Below are 18,490 nucleotides of genomic sequence, written 5' to 3'. Positions count from 1 at the left end.
GTAAATCACTAAAATATTTGGATAGTCTCCAAGGCGTCTTTCCTGTGATAGGAAGAAATCTGCACTCTGAAAATTACAGTATGTTTAAATATCAATTTATTCAACTATTAATACCTTGGCAGGTAAATTGTTTTCTGTGTTTTGTTATGGATACAGATTCTGTTCATTTGTATAGAATACTAAACCATGTTTTAGTGTGCGGTCAAGGAATACAACATATTTTATTCTTAATTCATACAGAATCTCTTTAAACTGAAGGATAACTTAAGGTACAAATCAAACTGCATCCAAGTTTTAATTTAGGCCCAGTTTCAGGAAAGCAATTCAGCACATGCTTATCTTACAGTTAAAAATGTATTTAAGCACCCTTTCTGAAAAAGGTTGATTTTTTTCCCTTGTATTGCAAGTTTTTTGGGGCAGGGCTTCTCTCTTACTATATGTTTGTATGGCATCTTGCACAATGGGCCCCTAAACTGATTGGAATTTCTAGGTGTGCAAATCGTAAGTAATTTTAAATATGGATTATGTTGAATTGTTGATACATAACTAATTATTCAAACTCTTCTAGTTTCTGTATAAAAAGAAACTGGCCAAAACTAGAATCTTTTATCTGAGCATGCACAAATTTTAGGTGTTTGGGTAGAATGAAATGCAAATTTGAACCATTTCTCTTTTGCATTTTCAAAATTGTCCCAACTTCTGTCCATCACTGTCTGAAATGAAGGTGAACCAAAATCCAAAACCAATTTTTCCAGAAATTCCCACATTGAAATTCAGGAGTTAGGGACCTGCTCAAACTTCTACTAAAATCATTGGGAGTCTTTACAGTGACTTCAGTGGGAAGTGGATTGATTCCTAGGTTAGAATGCAACAGGGATCTGGCAAGCCCAAAAGCTAATTTTCTGACTTTGCAAAATTACTACCACCCTGGATTTTTACTCATCTTTGTTGTAAATGCCCAAAATTTCATGATGCTCAAGTTGTGCATGAAGTTCCAGATCTTATTGCAACTATAGATAAAATTACCTTTCTAATGATGTTACGACCAACAACTACTTTGGGAAGTCTTTGGGGGTCAGACAGAGAAGTTGCAATCTAATTATTCATGTTCTAATATCAGTTATGTTATAGGATTTGCAGACTCTAAAGATGAACTTTAATACAGTAATGATCTAATCATTTTAAATAGGACTCTATTTTCATGCATTTTAATATTATTTCTGGATAAGATTTACTAGTTTTCAGAATATTTATGACTGGAATGTTTTCCTTGTGTATATTCCATCCTCCTTATAGCCTCTTACCTTTGCATCTCTCCCTGCACAAACTACATCATTTTTTTTCTATAAAGAAATAAAGCTATGTTTCTCTATACCCAAAGAGCGGCCATATACTTCAGTCTACAATTATATTTAGATTAAGGGAAATTATAAGAAATTAACAAAAACCTCCATAAGAGAGCATAGTGTTTGTATCGTCTCTGTAACAGTGTATAGTAACTGAAGACAAAGGACTTACATATCTGTTCTAATGAGAGTGCATTCCACTAAAGCTGGCAGGTTCATGGGGATGTGAAAGGGATTGCTGGTTGGCCAACGTGCAGGGGGCTCCAGAGTAGTCAAGGATAATATGAATCAATCAGGCTTTAAATGTGTCTTAACCAGCTTACATTCTGTCTCAGTGGGTAATATTTTTGCCATATGCATGTGCATGTGTAGGGATATGTATGGAGCCTCACCTTCATGCACTGTTAAACAATTTCTATTCATATGCTCTCTATGTAATTTTATAATGCATTCTATTTACTGGGCTTTATTTAGCCCTGGCTTCAGCCAGAATATCACTCCAGGGCTCCTAGAAGTGGCCTAGTGCTGACAAGTTCAATAGTGGGCAGTGCTGGGTGGAACTTGGGATGTGGACAGGACATTCTGGGGATGTGCTGCTTCAGTGCATACTACATTTGTCCTCCCTGATGGAACCCCTGGGGAAAGCAGCTGTGAATTCCTTTATGCCAGTAGGCGTGTTGAAAGCCAGCATTTCTGGGGGGGTTTCATCAGTGGGAATAAATGCATAGCAAGTTTTGAAGTCTAACTGAAAGGCGTTTGAGTTACATGAACACCAGAAAAATTTCTAAAAAGTGTGTTTATTGGTGAAAACTCCCTCCCTCCCTCCCTCCTTTGATATTTCTAAATTACCAAATAGATTTTTTTTCCAGATTAATTTATCTTTTAAAAAAGAGATTTGCTTATTGTCAGGTAAAGTACAAACAGGAGAAATTTCAGCACAAATTCTAATTTATGTTGGAAGGTTATAAGAACTTAAATAATAAATAGAGGCTTATGATGAAGGAGCTTCCTTACCCATAACTCTAGCATCACAAGCATGATACTGTGACTGCAGATAAAAAAACTTGCCTAGGTTTAAAAAAAAAAATTTCAGGGACAAAGAATGGTTTATATTCACAAAGTAAAACAATGTGGGTAAGCAAAGAAATACTCTACTGAGAACTCATACACTTTTTCCTGCTGACTTGGCCAAAACTATAGAACTGAAATGATTCCCATGGTGAGATGCAGTTGACAGTAAGGTCAATAGTACATGTAAACAGTAAAAGCCAACAGAAGCGGGGAGAGTGCAAAATAGTCTTGGTTGCCAAACGGGTAGCTATAATATCTTTCCACACACTTATTATTATTAAATAATATTATTGTATTAATAATAAAGAATAATTGTAACTGGTTAGTATGTCATGTCTAAAGAACTCTGGGTTCCTTAATTATATCAGTAGGTCAGCATATCTTGTAACTACCAGTCTGGGAATGGCCAACTTGTAAATGAAGTTCTAAATTAAATGAGCACAAAACTACTCAATTAAAATAAAAAGGATAAACAAAGCAAGAAAGGCATGGTTATTAGGTGCCAGGAATGTACTCCTAGAGAAGAGGGCTTTTGGCTTGGGGGAATTTAGAGGGTTTTCGGTTTTGTTTTTAACTACAGCCATGTGCTCATCTTTATACGCACACAATCCATATCCCAAAGAGTAGAAATATAATTAAATAGTTAAAATACCAGGAGAAATCCTGTCCATTGAAGTAAATGGCAGAACTCCCATTGACTTCAATAAGGGAAGGATTTTACCCGTAGTTTAGAGATACATGCATAATACTATGAGTAATGGTGCAAGCTCAAATCAACTACAATATCAAGGAAAGGCCCTCCAGACAGATGTGTTTTAAGGAGTTTGAAGGAAGAAATTGATCGATAGAAAAACAAAATATGTTGTGGAAGGCATGACACTGGGAAAGGATTCACGGGGAGATGTTGGAAGGGAGGAGTAACTGGAGAGTAGAAGGAAACCTTGGAGGTTCAGGTTCAAGCCCTCAAATGAATTTATATCATCTCAGCTCTTCCAGTGTATAAGTGAGAGTAGTGCTTGGATTGAAGAGCAGTTGGGGGTGATGTTGATGCAATAAGGGGAGAAAGTTCAAGGACTTAGCCAACAGCAAAGGAAACAGCTTTTGAAGCTATCTGCTCCAGATCATCAGGATGGTGGGGTCTTTCTGGATTCCTTGCTGCTATTAGTTGCACAGATAGCAAGAGATGTTAGAAAGCTTGTCTTCCACCTATAACTGTCTAGGAGGTCTTTACCTCTCCTGACATATAGTGACCTGGCCACAGTGATCCATACATTTGTGATTTCCAGGCTCAATTATTGCCACATACTATACCTAATAATTAATGGTTCCTAGGATATGAATAATAATGATGGTGCTAATAAGATAGAAATGAAAAAGGGAAAGAGAAATAACCCCTCTCCCCCACACACAAATTGCCAATTCATGTCAGAGTGGGAAGAGAACTAAAGGAAAGAAATATGATATGGTAGGGTTTGTGATACTGATTGCAAGATGCTCTGATACTTTAGTGATGAGATGGTCTGGGTGGTCATTGTGCCTTCATAATACTGTATTTTCTATAGCCGAGTTTCACCAATTCAAAAAATCCATAGAAAATTATTTAAGGAAAAATGGGTAGTCTCTAGAGTCCACCATTATTGACCATTACTGAAAGCAATGGGACTGTTGCCATTATTTTCAAGGAGGCCAGAATTTCACTTTGTGTGTTGTGATCTCAACTGGATCTATGCATATTCAAACAGGGAGCGATTAAATGCTTAATGTATGGAGGATTCAGAGAGTCAGGCTGGCAATTTTATGCCTTTGCTTGAAAGACCATTGTACTCTTCAGTGTGGTCTTTTCAGAATTGTCAGTGCTGTATGTTTTCTGATGGTATCCAGTGTGCTGTGATAGACATGTAATCAACCATATAATTGGCCACTGTTCCACTTAGCTGAGCACACGATGCCCCTCAGATTTTATGAGATTATACATTATTTTAGCATGCATATGGACAAGAATGTGTGAAAAGGAACTCAGTGAAGTGGACTGTCTGCTGCCATGAATATGATTAAATGTTTTCTGGATACTATAGTAAATGGCAACATTATTTCTCTATTCAGAATTGAAATATTTTTCTTCTAAGATTATGTAGTCCTAATTCTCACTATCACTCAATGACTTTGAGACACTATCAGGTTCCTCTAACCTTCTTCACAATTTCATGAAGGGCTTTTCTGGATGGAATTACAAGGGTACAGGTACTCTAATGCTCAGTGTCCCTGCAAGAAATACAAGCTAGTTCTTTAGTTCTTGATAGTTGATTGTTTTCTTTTCTATTTGAGATGGATATTGAGTTTTGCCCCAGGCTAATAAACTATGGTAGTGCACTAGGGAGATAAGACTTCACTGAGATAAATAATGCACACACAAATAAACATTTTAAAGAAAGTGCAAGGTTACATTGATAGCTTGTGGTTTTGTGGTAAAATCCATAACAAATCTGTTTTAAACAATGGATGTATTGAAATGAAAAGCCAACAAAAGCCACACAATCTAAATATAACCACAGAAAGCTAAACTGTGTTTATTTATAATATTGTTTTAACTTGATCTTTTCCCCCCCTTCTTGTGGCATCCTATGCTACTTACTATTTTTGAAGGAGATTGGCAGCAGATTATAATTTGCTTCTAAAAACAAATGGCATTAAATGCTTTATAATTACATTTTCTTGCATTTTCAAGTTTTTCAAATGCTTTCTTAGTCCCCAAACTGGGGCATTTGAAATAATGCTGGCCATGATCAGCATTACTGATGACATGCCAACATAAGGGGGTCCAATGCAGGCTGTTATAAGGCTCAAGGGTGAAAGTATAGTAATTGTCTGGTTTCACCCCCAGAGTTGTTGGGAGATTTGATGTACAGTTTGAGGTCCATCATATGTTGTGATGGGCGTGTGTAGGACCCATGGATCTTGATAGATGTGTTGCAGGGGAGGTATTGGTCATAGTAGCAGTGGAGAGATGGCTGCAGGTCACAATCACTACGCTCTCAAATGAACTGTTCCAGAAAAACGATAAAAGACAAACCCTATCATTTGTGAACAAATACTTTGCACAAAATATTCTCTCCATATCTGATCTCCCAGTTCTCATTCTCAAAGGAAACCTGCACAACACCTTCAAAAGACAAAACTGGGAGCTTAAATTCATAACTCTGTTAGACCCAAAAATTATTGACCCAATAATGTCAATGGTTTTGTTTCTCATTACAACAGTCTGTAACCCACTAACTCTCTTTGGTCCTACAGCTGCAGAGGTGTTAACTGCCCACTTCATTTTGAATGGTTTCTTTAAACAGTCTGTTCCACCTTGTATTTAGCTGTGATACTGTACCTTTCCAAGACCTGAAGAAGAGCTCTGTGGAGCTTGAATGTTTGTCTCTCTCTCACCAACAAAAGTTGGTCCAATAAAAGATATTACTTTGTCTCTGTCTCAGAAATAGTAATCTTAAGAATTTCAGACAGAAGTGTGATTTTTTTTTTTTTAGTTAAACACATCTCTTTGAATTGTATTTTCAAACCCATGTTGTCTGCCACGGTCAGAACAAAGGAAAATGGCTGCCTTTTATTCATACAGGGTAACAGCAAGAGAGACTTCTGCAATTAAAATCAAAATGAGGTTTGCTTATGCTTTGGAGATTAAGTGGTGAGCAGGTAGAAAAAATTACTGATCCTATGGTTTGAAGGTACCTAAAGTTTGACAATCCAGTTTGTTCTATCTCTAAATTAAAGTTTAATGAGCTATATGTGAAACCATAATTTCCTACATTCTCTATCTTTTAAATCAAGGAGAAAGCATTCCTGTCTCATGATTAGTGAGAGACAGGGATTAGTAATTTTGCTTCACAAAAAATCCTCTAATTGAGCAGAGATCAGATTGTTCTAATTAATTTCCATACAACAAATGTTTTTGCAAGATTAAAGGCTTTCTAAGAAAATAAGATTTACAGATTATTATAAAGAGATCCAGCACCAAGCTATTTAATTGCATTGTTTATATTTGTTCTTCTGCTGCAGTTTTTCTCTGTCCTAATGTAATTCAAAGAGAAATAAGAGAAAAGCATTTACAATACAGATTATCACAATTTTCTAGGCTTTTGTTAAAGGATAAATTTTATACTGTTTTCCATTACTTTGAGCTGCCTTGTTGAATAATACATTTTGTTGGGATTGAAATAGAAATAACTATGTTAAAATAATAGTAAAGTTTCTCAAGCAGAACCACAAAAGAAAGGAAATTTTGGGTTTCAGCCTAGTGTCTACATTGGCATTGCATCATGCATGAGCTTCTGTTGGATAGCTCTACAATTCTTGGAAATATATTTTAATCTCTGAATCATAATTTAACAAAGCACCAGCCAGTGATGAAACACAAAGTTACTGAGTGCATATTTAAGTTTGAATTATTTTCTCTGTGTGTATCTGTGTGGTTTTAATTGTGAACAGTAATATTACTTCAGTGCGGTATTTTGTGCTAATTGGGCTGAAATTCTGTTAGAGGCTTCACCACTGGAGCTCACTAAGATTGCTCCAACCCAAGTCTGAGCAGATCTTTCCCTGCAGTTGCTCCTCCTGGCTGTTGGTGACTGCCATGGTACTGAGCACTAGAACCAAAAGCAGGGAGATTGTGGGTGCCCAGGCAATGTGGAGACGAAAAGGGAAGCAGCCTGACTTGAATGCAGAGGGGTGAGGAGCAGGGAGAGGAAAGGGGGCACAAGCATAGGCACAGGTGTGATAGGATGGACAAAGGCAGGCTGGGGGAATGCAGTCTTGGGTGAGGGGTTGGAGAAGGAAGGGCAAAGACAGACTGGGGAGTGCAGGAGATAGTGTTGGGTGACTGTTTGAGGGAGCAGGATCTGTTTAGTAAGAAAACACATCTCTTCATTCAACTTTAATTTGTATCATTTGATGTGTTTAGTCATTCCAAAGTGCTTCATATGAATGCTGTCCAATCTCTTTTCCATTCTGACAGTGAGGTGCCATGTTTCAGAGGGTAACAGCCTGCTACTACTAGTAATTATGTTATCTAAGTGGTAGTGGTCATACGCACCAGGGGGCTGGAAAAAGATTCCACAGGCAAACTTAATTCTGGCTGAGGGAAGCTGGAATGTGGTGATTCACAAGGTTCTGTGGCAGTTGTGGGATGATGCTTGGGGAGGGGAAGGACCCTTGTAAGTGGGAAGGAAAGTCAAGGCAGTCTCAGGCTGGGCATCACATGTCAATGGCCACTTTTAAAAATGTGGCTGTTATTGTGTCCTTCCCGTTTTTCTCCCCTCTGCAAATGATGCCAGCATTGACATCTGTTCCTCTACTTCTCCCACAATGGTCTCCACACCTCTTTCCTCACTCCCCACTTCTGCCTGAAGTTCCATGAAGCTGTGGCTGAAAATCAGGTGATGGTGATTGAAACTGAGCACCTGAAAAGTGAGGCACATAAAATTAGTGGCCACTTTTGAAAACATGGTTATTAAGTAGGGAGGAGCAGTGCGTATGTGGGGCCTTGAAGGTAAGAAAAAGCAACTTGCTCTTGATTCGGGGAGGAGTGGGAGTGAAGGGATTCCGAGGGAAGGGAGTGATGTGGTCACAAAATCCCATGAAGATCTACAAATGAGTGTGACTTGAGGGTGCAGGGAAAGATATTATATGGGTTGCACTTCTAAGCGCCATGTCCCACCTGCTCCTTGCAGTAGTGCCAGATGATATGGGGCTTACTTCTAGTGTACTTTAGACCAAAACTATTTTTTAAAATTAAAACATAGCTGACATTCAACTATATGTACAGCCTAGGATCTGGTGTAAGTCTGTTTCCGCTGAGCCATTCTTAGTTTTCTCCCCAAAATACCATGATTCTTTCATGGTAGCAAAATTTGAGAGAATACAGGGCAGGAGAGGGCTGAACACATACAGAGCCAGATTGTCGGTGTAATTCAGGGTAATTCAACTGAAGTCAGTGGAGCTGTGCTGATTTATCTAACAGAGAATCTGGCCCATAATAAGAGAACCTGTAGAGAGAGCATGTGGAGTTTACTTTCCATTCCTTCTAGACCAGAATGAGCACCTACCCTGGAATACAGTTTCCACTGAAGTGTTGTTTAAGTCTATGTAGGAGAGGCCACATAGTTACTCTGCCATATCTCAAATATTTGTAAAAAAAAATTCTCCAACACCCAAAATGCAAATAATACAACAAAAAACAGAGATGGGGGCAATCTTTAAATGATTGTTTCTTTAACACATGAGTAATCTTGAACCTGATTTTTTTGATTTCACTGAGAATTTTGGATGCACAGAAAATCCAGCATTAGCTTATAGTATTGCATATGACATATGGATTAAGATCCAGTATCGTTATATGAAAAATTTGAAATAACAAAGTATTAAAAAGTCCAAGTTTGTGGGTAACTTAGCTAAATATGGTTCTAGAATGAGTGACATACGATACCCTGAAATGAGTTACAATTTAGATTGTGTAATTTGTTTTTGCCTTTCTCCTGTGCATTAGAAATATATATATAAATAAATAATAGGCTCGGGGGGGGGAGGGGGGCAGAAGGCTGTTAGATTATGTAGTCCATGTCTGTGTCAATGAAGAATTATCCCCTTATTGCATATTTACTAGTATTTTGTCCAGTCTACTTTAAATTTTTCATATGCTTTTGTAAACTATAATGTGAAAATACTTTCATTTTAACAGCTGATATTAACTAAAATGCAATTTCATTATTATACATAAAAGCTCAGCATCTGGTCTAGTTGAAATATAAAATTACTTTACTTTTTGCTCTCACTTTTAGCTATGACCCTTCGGCCAAAATTAGTCAACAGAAAATTTGTTATTGGCACTGCCAAATGAGAAACTAGGTGCACTTTGCTTCCGTTGATGTTTATTTCAACATCTTTCTCTTGTTCTTCACATCTTGAGAAATTTTGGAATAGATATTTGTTCTGACAGCTTTCATATGTTAATTCATTGGGATTGCTAGAGGCAGATACACTTCCTTGTCTGAATCTTGTTAGAGTTTAACATTTGAGTGTGTATTTACCTCAGAAAAATGTATGTATTCTGTGGCATATTGTGAAGCCAAAGAAGCACACTGGAAAACAGGATCTGCCCACTAAATTCATGTTATGGACTAACTGCCTGTTATGTTTCAATTAAGTCATTGTTTAGGTAGTGTGAATGATCTGTTTTTACTCAGATATAGATGCAACTCCCTTTGATGTGTGTTGGAGTTGTCTGGGGCATATATTCCAAAGAGTTCTTTCACTGAAGTCTGTATTGCTACTCTAAATTGACATGAGTTTGAGAGCACAGTGTGACCCCATGTATCACAAACAATGGTTCCCTTTTACTAAGAAATGATAAACAAATGTCTTTTATTTTTATTGATATTTTGCATGGATATACAGCTGTTCTCTAAGTGGAGCAGTCTGACTGGTGACCACTGGGGTACTTAATCTACTTTGCTGCACTTTCCCATAAAGTAACACACAAACAAACTTTCCAAATGGTTTAGAAGGTAGGTGATGGAAACAATACTGGGAATGCTATGTCAAGTCCCATAACAGCCTGATTTATCTGTGGTCATGTTCAAATAATGCTTCTAAAAACAAATGTCCGCAATATCAGCCTCAAATTTAGATACTGTACCAGTGTACCTGGTTACTGAATATAGTGTGCATGAAACAGCAGGTTAGTTTAAATATTTTTGATCAGTTGAAAGACAATAGGGCATGATTGTGGAACCCTTACTCACATGAGTAGTTCCGTTTACTTGAGTGGACAGATTACTTATGTAAGTAAGGGTTTCAGGAGCTGGCCCTAGAGGTGTAATTTGATAAAATTTCACAAATGTGTATATATTGTATTCCCTTCCACAAAAAATAATGGTATGAAACTCAAAGTAATCTTTTGCATTAACAAAGAATGTTGAAAGGCAGGAATGAGAGCTAAGATATCCAATGTAAAGATTGTAGCAGTTTTGTAACCAATTGTTTTGTATGGGGTTTTTATCATCTTGATGAAAGTGCAAAAAACAAACAGACCCAACCAGTGACTGTAGAAAGAAAAAAGTCATATGCTCTCTTGAAATCCAGAAAAAATCACATGGGTTAACTATATATTTTAGTCATAGACAGTCAGAATTAAAACTAGTACCACAGCTAGTTTTAATTAAGTTGATGATAATGGACCACAGCATAAAATGCAAAGACTGCCATTGACTCTTTGCCAGGTGAAGGGGTCTATGGACACAGGATTTATGCAGACATATATAAATCCCTCTTCCTCTAAACCTATAAGGATGGAAAAATAGACTTCAGGACATATATAATTCAGATTGCACATGCATGTAAGAAGATTATATTATTCAACCACTGTCTTAGTAATAACACTAAATATGATCACATATGATGATGATTTTAGAAAACGGTAATTATTTTCTTTTCCTTTAGTGCAGTGTTTGGAGATGACAACCAAAAGGAAAATTATTGGCCGTCTGGTGCCATGCCGATGTTTCCGGGGTGAAGAGGAAATCATCTCAGTGCTAGATTACTCCCATTGCAGCTTACAGCAGGTGCCAAAGGAGGTTTTTAATTTAGAACGGACATTAGAGGAGCTTTACCTAGATGCCAATCAAATTGAAGATCTACCTAAGGTAAATACTGTTCTTTCTGTAATAGAGAAATACAAGGTGTGTTACTAAATGAGCATTTAAAATGAACTTCAATTTTGAAGAGGGTCTGTATAAAAATAACAACTTCTGATATACCGGATTTACTCTTACAATATATTTTTGCTGTTTTTTTTTTGGGGGGGGGGTATGTATTTTTCTTCCATTAGCTCTGCAGACCAACATGGTTAAGGAAAGATTGAGCAGGATTCTATTTCTTCTAGTACATAGTACAGAAAATGTAGATTGGGAGCATCTTTTCTCCCTGTTTAGTGATACTAAGGATACATTCAATGAAATAAAAAAGTGGGAAATTCAAAACTGATAAAAGGAATGGTGGATTTGATTTAAATCAAATTGATTAATTAACTAGTCCAGAATACTTGATTTAAGCATAGATTTCTACATAAAAGTGCATTCTTGTTGGTTGTTATAACCTTAATACATATTCTTCACAACTCAGAGATAGATGTAGGTTTCATTTTTAGAAGGTACACACTATACATTTTTAAGTGATTTATTTTGAAAACTTTTCAGATTAGTTTTGCAGCTATATCAGAAAGTGAATGATTGTTTGGTTATTTCATTTACCAAAGGTAATTGAAGCAGATAGTTCACCTCCCCGTGACTTCATAAATATCTCCAATTCGACTGGTTCATCATTAATATTTGGAGGATTTTCTTGCCATGCAGTATCAGGAGGAGATCATCACCAGACAGACATTTAAATTGTTTTATTTAACTAAAACAACAATGTTATGTATTCTGGATTTTTTCTTCAACAGCAAACATAATATTTTAACAAAACAAGAATATGAATTTTTGAATTTAGTTAAGCATATGAATTTTTGAATTTAGTTAAACATTCATGTTTTTTAAAATCAGGTTTGTTTTCGTTAAAATTGTTTTTAACGAAAATAGCTAAATGAAATATTTAAAAAAAAAACAAAAATTAAATCAACTATGTCAGCCAGGTCAACATGAGAAATTAAAATATTGGCTTTTTCAGCTATCTCAGTTGTCCTCACCTTCGTTTTCCTGTTTGCTCATAATCCCTCCCTTTTCACATTTATCTCCAGACTTCTCCTTGTCCAGATCTATTCCGCCCCAAACAATTTTCTATTCATTGAACTTTTTGAAACTTTGCACTTTTAGTGAGAGTACACAAATTTGAAGACCTAGGCCTAGGTCGGGGACAGATTATCCCACATCTGCCTACTGCAAGGTTCTTACACCTTCCTCTCAAACATCTGGTTCTTGCCATTGTCAGAGGCAGGATACTAGACTGGATGGACCTTGGATCTGATCCAGTCTGGTAATTCTTATGTGCCCCATCAACAGAATTGCTTATTAAGGCCAAAATATTCAGAACTGTTCAATAATTGCTTCAAGCTTTGGGTGCCCAATTGAGATGCCTTGTATCTGACTGCCACCTAGTTGGGCTACTGGCTATGTGTCACAATTAGGACACTATTATTTTATCTGCACTTTTTGATGGGAAGAACTACCTTGAATCAATGCATTTTATAAGATGATTGTGGAACTGCAGTGAATCAGCATGATAGCGAATACAGTGAGATAGTATATCAGTTATGGATGGCAAAATGTGAACAAGCAACAGAGAATTAGAAAATCATCTACTGGATTCTTGAAGCTGGATCAGTCTCCAGAAACACAACAGAAGCAGGACAGAAGTTGAGGGGAAATATTAACTTTTAGAAAGCTAATTAATGATAGTGAATGAAAGGCATGGGAGTTCTCAGCATTTTGAATGATGAGTTAGAGTGATGAGGAGAGACAGCATTTAACAAACTGAAAGAAGAGTGTACAGACAAGCTTTCAAGGCCACATTAGCTTTTTCATCCCACTGAGCACTCTATTAAACATGAAGGACAAAAATGCAAAAACTCAAGTCAATATCAAGGATAGAGGGGAGCAAGAGAGAGCTGCTAATTGATGATCTGATCTGGAGAGATTTTGTGCACTCTCAACTGGCCACTAGCAATAATATTTGCCAACTCATGGATGTCAGGAGAGGTCCCACAAGACTGGAGAAGGGCTAATGTAGTACCCATCTTAAAAAGAAGAAGCTGGGGAACTATAGACCAGTCAGTCTGCCCTCGATACCTGGGAAGCTACTAGAGCAATGTATAAAACATTCAGTTTGCGAATATCTGAAGGATGAAGGCATAATCGCTAGCAGCCAGCATAGACTTACTAAGAACAAATCATGCCAAACCAGCATGATTTTCTTCTTTGACAGGGTGACTGGTTTAGTGGATAAGGGGAATGCAGTGGACATAATATACCTGGACTTTAGCAAGGCTTTTGACACAGCCCCACACGACATTCTGATAAGTAAGCTGGAGAAATGAGGTCTTGGCGGAACTACCATTAAATGGATACGTAATTGGTTAAACAACCGCAAACAAAGAGTAGCTATTAATGAAATGATGTTAGATTGAAAGGGAGTCTCAAGTGAGGTTCCACAGGGATCTGTTCTGGGTCCAGTGTTGTGTAATATCTCTATTGATGATCTGGATGTAGGAATAGGGAGTGCCTACTGATCAAATTTGAAGATGACACAAAGCTGGGGGGGTTGCAAAAATTCAGAGGGGTCTTGATAAATTGGAGAACTGGACTATAGACAACAAAATGAAATTCAGTACAGACAAATGTAAGGTGCTACACTTAGGGAAGAAAATCCTAATGCACAAATACAGAATGGGGGATAACTGGCTTGGCAGCAGCACTGCTGAAAAGGATCTGAGAGTTATGATGGATCACAACTTCAACATGAGTCAACAATGTGATGATGTTGCAAAAAAAGCAAATGCAGTTTTAGGTTGCATTAACAGAGGGATAGCATGCAAGTCACGGGAGGTGATAGTACCACTCTACTTGGCGCAGGTTAGTCCTCAGCTGGAGTACTGTGTCCAATTTTGGTCACCAATGTATAGAAAGGATGTAATGAAACTGGAAAGGCAAGTGACAAAGATGATCCAAGGGATGGAATGCAAGCCATATGAACAAAGGCTGAAGGAACTGAATATGTTTAGTTTGGAACAGAGGAGATTAAGGGGAGACATGATAGCAGACTTTAGTTAAGTTACAGATAATGGAATAACCTGCTCATAGCAGAATTTTCTTCTTAACCTTTATCAGTTAGTGGTGGTTTTATTATATGAAATGTTGGAGCTTATATTTCTTCCTAAACAAAACAAACAAACAAGCAGAACCTTCAAGAAAATAATCCTAGTTAATTTATCTATAGATGTTCAATCCTTTCCCCTCAATGGTGTTTTGTGATTATAAAATTGTAAAAATTTTCCTTTTATCAATTTTAAATTTGTTGTATTTGTTTTATTGAACTTCTCTTTGTTCTTGTATCATATTAAAAGATTAATAGGACTTCCCAATTTGCCTTCTTTGTGATTCATTATTTTTAATAGCTTTGTTATGTCCTCTCTTAATAATCACTTCCATAAACTCAAAAGTTTCAGTCTTTATATTCTCTCTTCAGATGAAAGTCTTTCCATACTTCAGATCCATTTTTATCACTCATCTCCGAACCTTTCCTGTTTCTGTTATATATATTATAAATTAAGGTCAACAATATTCAAAGTGAAAGTGTGCCATTGTTTTATATAATGACATTGTAGTGTAGTCAGTACTTTCATTTGCATTCCTTATACCGAACATATTGAGCAAAAGTTTTCAATGAGTTTGTCCATTAGTGTACATAAAGGATTCAAATTATTGCTTCCAGAGAGAATTACTTTTCATTTTTTAACACTGAATTCTGTCTGTCATTCACTGAGGTTTAAATGCCTCTGAAGTGACTCATGGCTTTCTCTAGTCTTGATTAATCCAAGTAATTTTGTGTTTTTCTGCAGATTAAAAAAAAGACGTAAAGAAATCATTTAGCTTCTCTGTAGTGTCCTTATCCACCTTAATTGCTTCTTTTACTCCCTGACCATCCAGCAGGCTGCACCAATTATTGTGCAGGCTTCTTACCAATTTCTGATAGTCATTTGTTTGGCTTGAATGACCTCTTACACTTGCCCTTTAAGTGTACTTTTCTCTGGATTTTCCCGCTTCCCTGTTTTCTTTAGCGTATCCATTCCTTCTACGATTCTGGTATGTTATGCTCAGGTAGTCTTCATGCTGCATCTAAGGATTTTAATTTTCTCACTTTTCACTTTAATGTCCTGGAGTAGTTGTTGCAATTGGGAGTATATTTTCATGAGTCCTTTGCCTCTTCAGGGAAAGACTGGCAGGACTCATAAACAACTGGAAAACCCCATGAGGTCACATTTATTATAAGCCATTAATTTTGTTGCCTGTTCCTTTCCAACCATTCTAGAGGTTTCATAAATTTGTACTTCACTCTGAAAATATCAATCTTGTGCTAAAGACCATTCAATTTCAAGTAGCCCTCCCAATCAATACTAAAATGTGTAGTTGTCAAAGACAAGCTATGCTTTCTTTGTTTCTTTCCTCACTGTTCTTGACTGCGGGGAACCTGGAAGCCTGTATGAAATGAATGGGGGCTGTAAGTCAGCTTGTCACTGCGGAGAGCAGTTTGCTTTTAGGTTTTGGCTGGGTGACACATTAATTTGTAGTAGATGAAAAATCCTAAAATAGGGTAGCTACTTCAAAAGGATAAGGTGATTCAGTGAAGTCTTTGTACAAAATGTAGTTGAACAGGCTGACATCCTCTTTATGTACCTAGTGAAATTGAAAGGGACATAACACTGTATTGTTTCTTCAGTAGTATAGGGATGTAACTTATCCAAATGTGAATTTTTTACTGCAAGAACATTTTCTTCATTGTATTGCATAGGAAGTAGACAGATTGAGGAGAAATCCTGAAACGTGTATATAAAATGAAATAGTTTTTCAGTTCCTTCTAGTCTCCTGGAAAAATGTAGAACTGAAAAATAATTCATCTTAAGTTAATATAAGTGCAGGGGACTAACAATTGGCCACTACCAGTTCATTCTTTGGCCTTTTCTTTGGGGCTTTGTTTATTCTTTAATACAAAAAAGAAACTGGAGCAATAAAAAATGGTTCTGTTCTTCAATTAAGATTGTGGGGCCCTTAGGCCACCATTAACTTGATGCACTGGACCCAGCTTAGGGGTCTGCAGGGCTTTCCTTCCCTCTCACAGCCTTCTGCTGCAGCTACAGGAGAGTGCACTCCAAGACCTCACCTGGCCCTTCCTGCTCTCATGGATCTGGAGCTCGCCTTTATATCCCCTGGCTGGGAATCATCAGCCCCAATCATTGAATGCTGTCCAGCTGAGTCAGATGATTGTCTGTACCTGCTTGTTGGGCTTCCTTCCAGAACAGGGGCCCCTGCTCCCTGTTCACATAGGCCTTTAAAGGAGCAGACTGTCCTGTTACAAGATGAAATGTATATGATAAATTGGAGATATTTTTCATTTCAAAGGCTATGTCCTCTTTATTTAAAAAAAAGTACACAGTGGATCAGTGGCACTAAAAACTGCACTGAAATTGAATATTCAAAGTAGACTTGATCATCCCATGAAAATACGCAATCCTATCTCTGTCTAATAAGGCGAGAAGGGCCCTGGTGAAGTACAGCTCATGTACACAAGTGTGTAGGCATTATAAATTACCTGCAAAGTTCCTCTGCATTGAATTTTCCATCTACTTATAATTATTTTAGCAGGGAGAGTTGGATAGTTTGTAAATCTGCCCAACAATGACCTCTGTTTGCGCTTCTGAAAAAAAATGAAAAGTGATCTTTCTTTGTCATCCTGACATTTAATTTCCCCATTTCATTCCATTAACCAATCCATTTTATGTCTACTTAATTTATATCTATATCTGTGGAGTCTAAAGAACAATATTTTTACTTTACTCTAGCTGCACTGAGAGCCTTCAAGATCTATTTGCATGAAACCAAGAAGTTGAGAACTGTAGAATAATCCACTGTGTAACCTAAATCACAGCACCATTAGGATCACTTGGTTTCCTGCCTAAAAGGAATAAAAATAGTCTTCAAATATGTTAAGAGCTGTTATAAAGATAACAGTGATCAATTGTACTCCAAATCCACTGAAGGTAGGACAAGAAGTAATTGGCTTAATCTGCAGCAAGGGAGATTTAGTTTAGATATTAGGAAAAACTTTCTAACTGTAAGGATAGCTAAACAATGGAATAAGCGTCTAATGGAGGTTGTGGAATCCCAGTCCTTTTTAAGACTAGGTTAGACAAATAACCTGGGGGAGGTCCAGGTTGGATATCAGGAAAAACTATTTCACTAGGAGGGTGGTGAAGCACTGGAATGCGTTACCTAGGGAGGTGGTGGAGTCTCCTTCCTTGGAGGTTTTTAAGGCCCAGCTTGACAAAGCCCTGGCTGGGATGATTTAGCTGGGAATTGGTCCTGCTTTGAGCAGGGGGTTGGACTAGATGACCTCTTGAGGTCCCTTCCAACTCTGATATTCTATGATTCTATGATTCTATGAAATAACTATCAGGGATGGTCTAGGTATACTTGGTCCTGCTTCACTGCAGGGGGCTGAACTAGATGACCTCCCAGTGACGAGTCCAGCCCTACATATATTTGAGTCTCTGATTCTATAAAGACATATTGTCTGATAATTAAGTTTAAGTCCTAATGGCATGATTATAAAAGTCTAAAAGTTTAATAAGGCTTTAAAATGGCTGTTAAAGTAATTTTGTGCTTGTTCGAATGTATTCCCACTCTTGCCTTATTGCTGCTATTACTTACAATTTCTTTCTGGGAGTGTTACATTGTAGAATTATTCTGGAAGAAATAATTTTCTTAATGGAAATCAGTTTTCACTAGGCTTCTTTATTCACCAATCCAAATGCCTGATCACAGTTCAGTGGGTCTCAAACTTTCCGAAGCTCTGGGGCTCTCTTCTAATTTTTGTAAAGATAGTTCACTCTCGGTCAAATGAGTCTGTGTAAATATAACCGAGAAGATAACAATTTGTGTATTTTATAATATTACTAATATCAAGAGAAAGATAAAAGGAGAAAAACAGGGGTGACATCATGGTAAGGGTCTACTATCTTTACAAAAATCCAAAACACAAGATCTGATAATAATGGGGGACTGTAATTACCTAGACATCTGGGTAATATGCAAAATACAGAATTTCCAATAAGTTCCTGTAATGCATTTGGGACAACTTTTTGTTTCAGAAAATTGAATGGGGGGCAGCCATTTTAGACTTGATCCTGACCAACAGGGAAGAATTGGTTGTGAATCTGAAGCTGGAAGGCAATTTGGGCGAAAGTGATCATGAAATGATAGATTTCATGGTTCTAAGGAAAGAAAAGAGTGAGAACACCAGAATAA

The 18,490-nt window shown here is 37.2% G+C and overlaps 1 protein-coding gene across 5 annotated transcripts in view; it reads left to right on the top strand.

The window, feature by feature from the left end:
- LRRC7 (leucine rich repeat containing 7) overlaps positions 1-18,490 on the top strand; it is a 335,582-nt gene that overhangs the window by 112,811 nt on the left and 204,281 nt on the right. For all 5 annotated transcript variants that reach the window (XM_034779104.1, XM_034779107.1, XM_034779103.1 and 2 more), the window contains exon 3: positions 10,914-11,116. In XM_034779104.1, the coding sequence (XP_034634995.1) occupies positions 10,914-11,116 (203 nt within the window). The remainder of the gene's footprint in view (positions 1-10,913; positions 11,117-18,490) is intronic.

This window comes from Trachemys scripta, chromosome 8 (assembly GCF_013100865.1).
Source record: "Trachemys scripta elegans isolate TJP31775 chromosome 8, CAS_Tse_1.0, whole genome shotgun sequence".
Classification (NCBI taxonomy): Eukaryota; Metazoa; Chordata; order Testudines; family Emydidae; genus Trachemys; species Trachemys scripta.
This window is presented reverse-complemented; position numbering and strand designations above follow the sequence as displayed.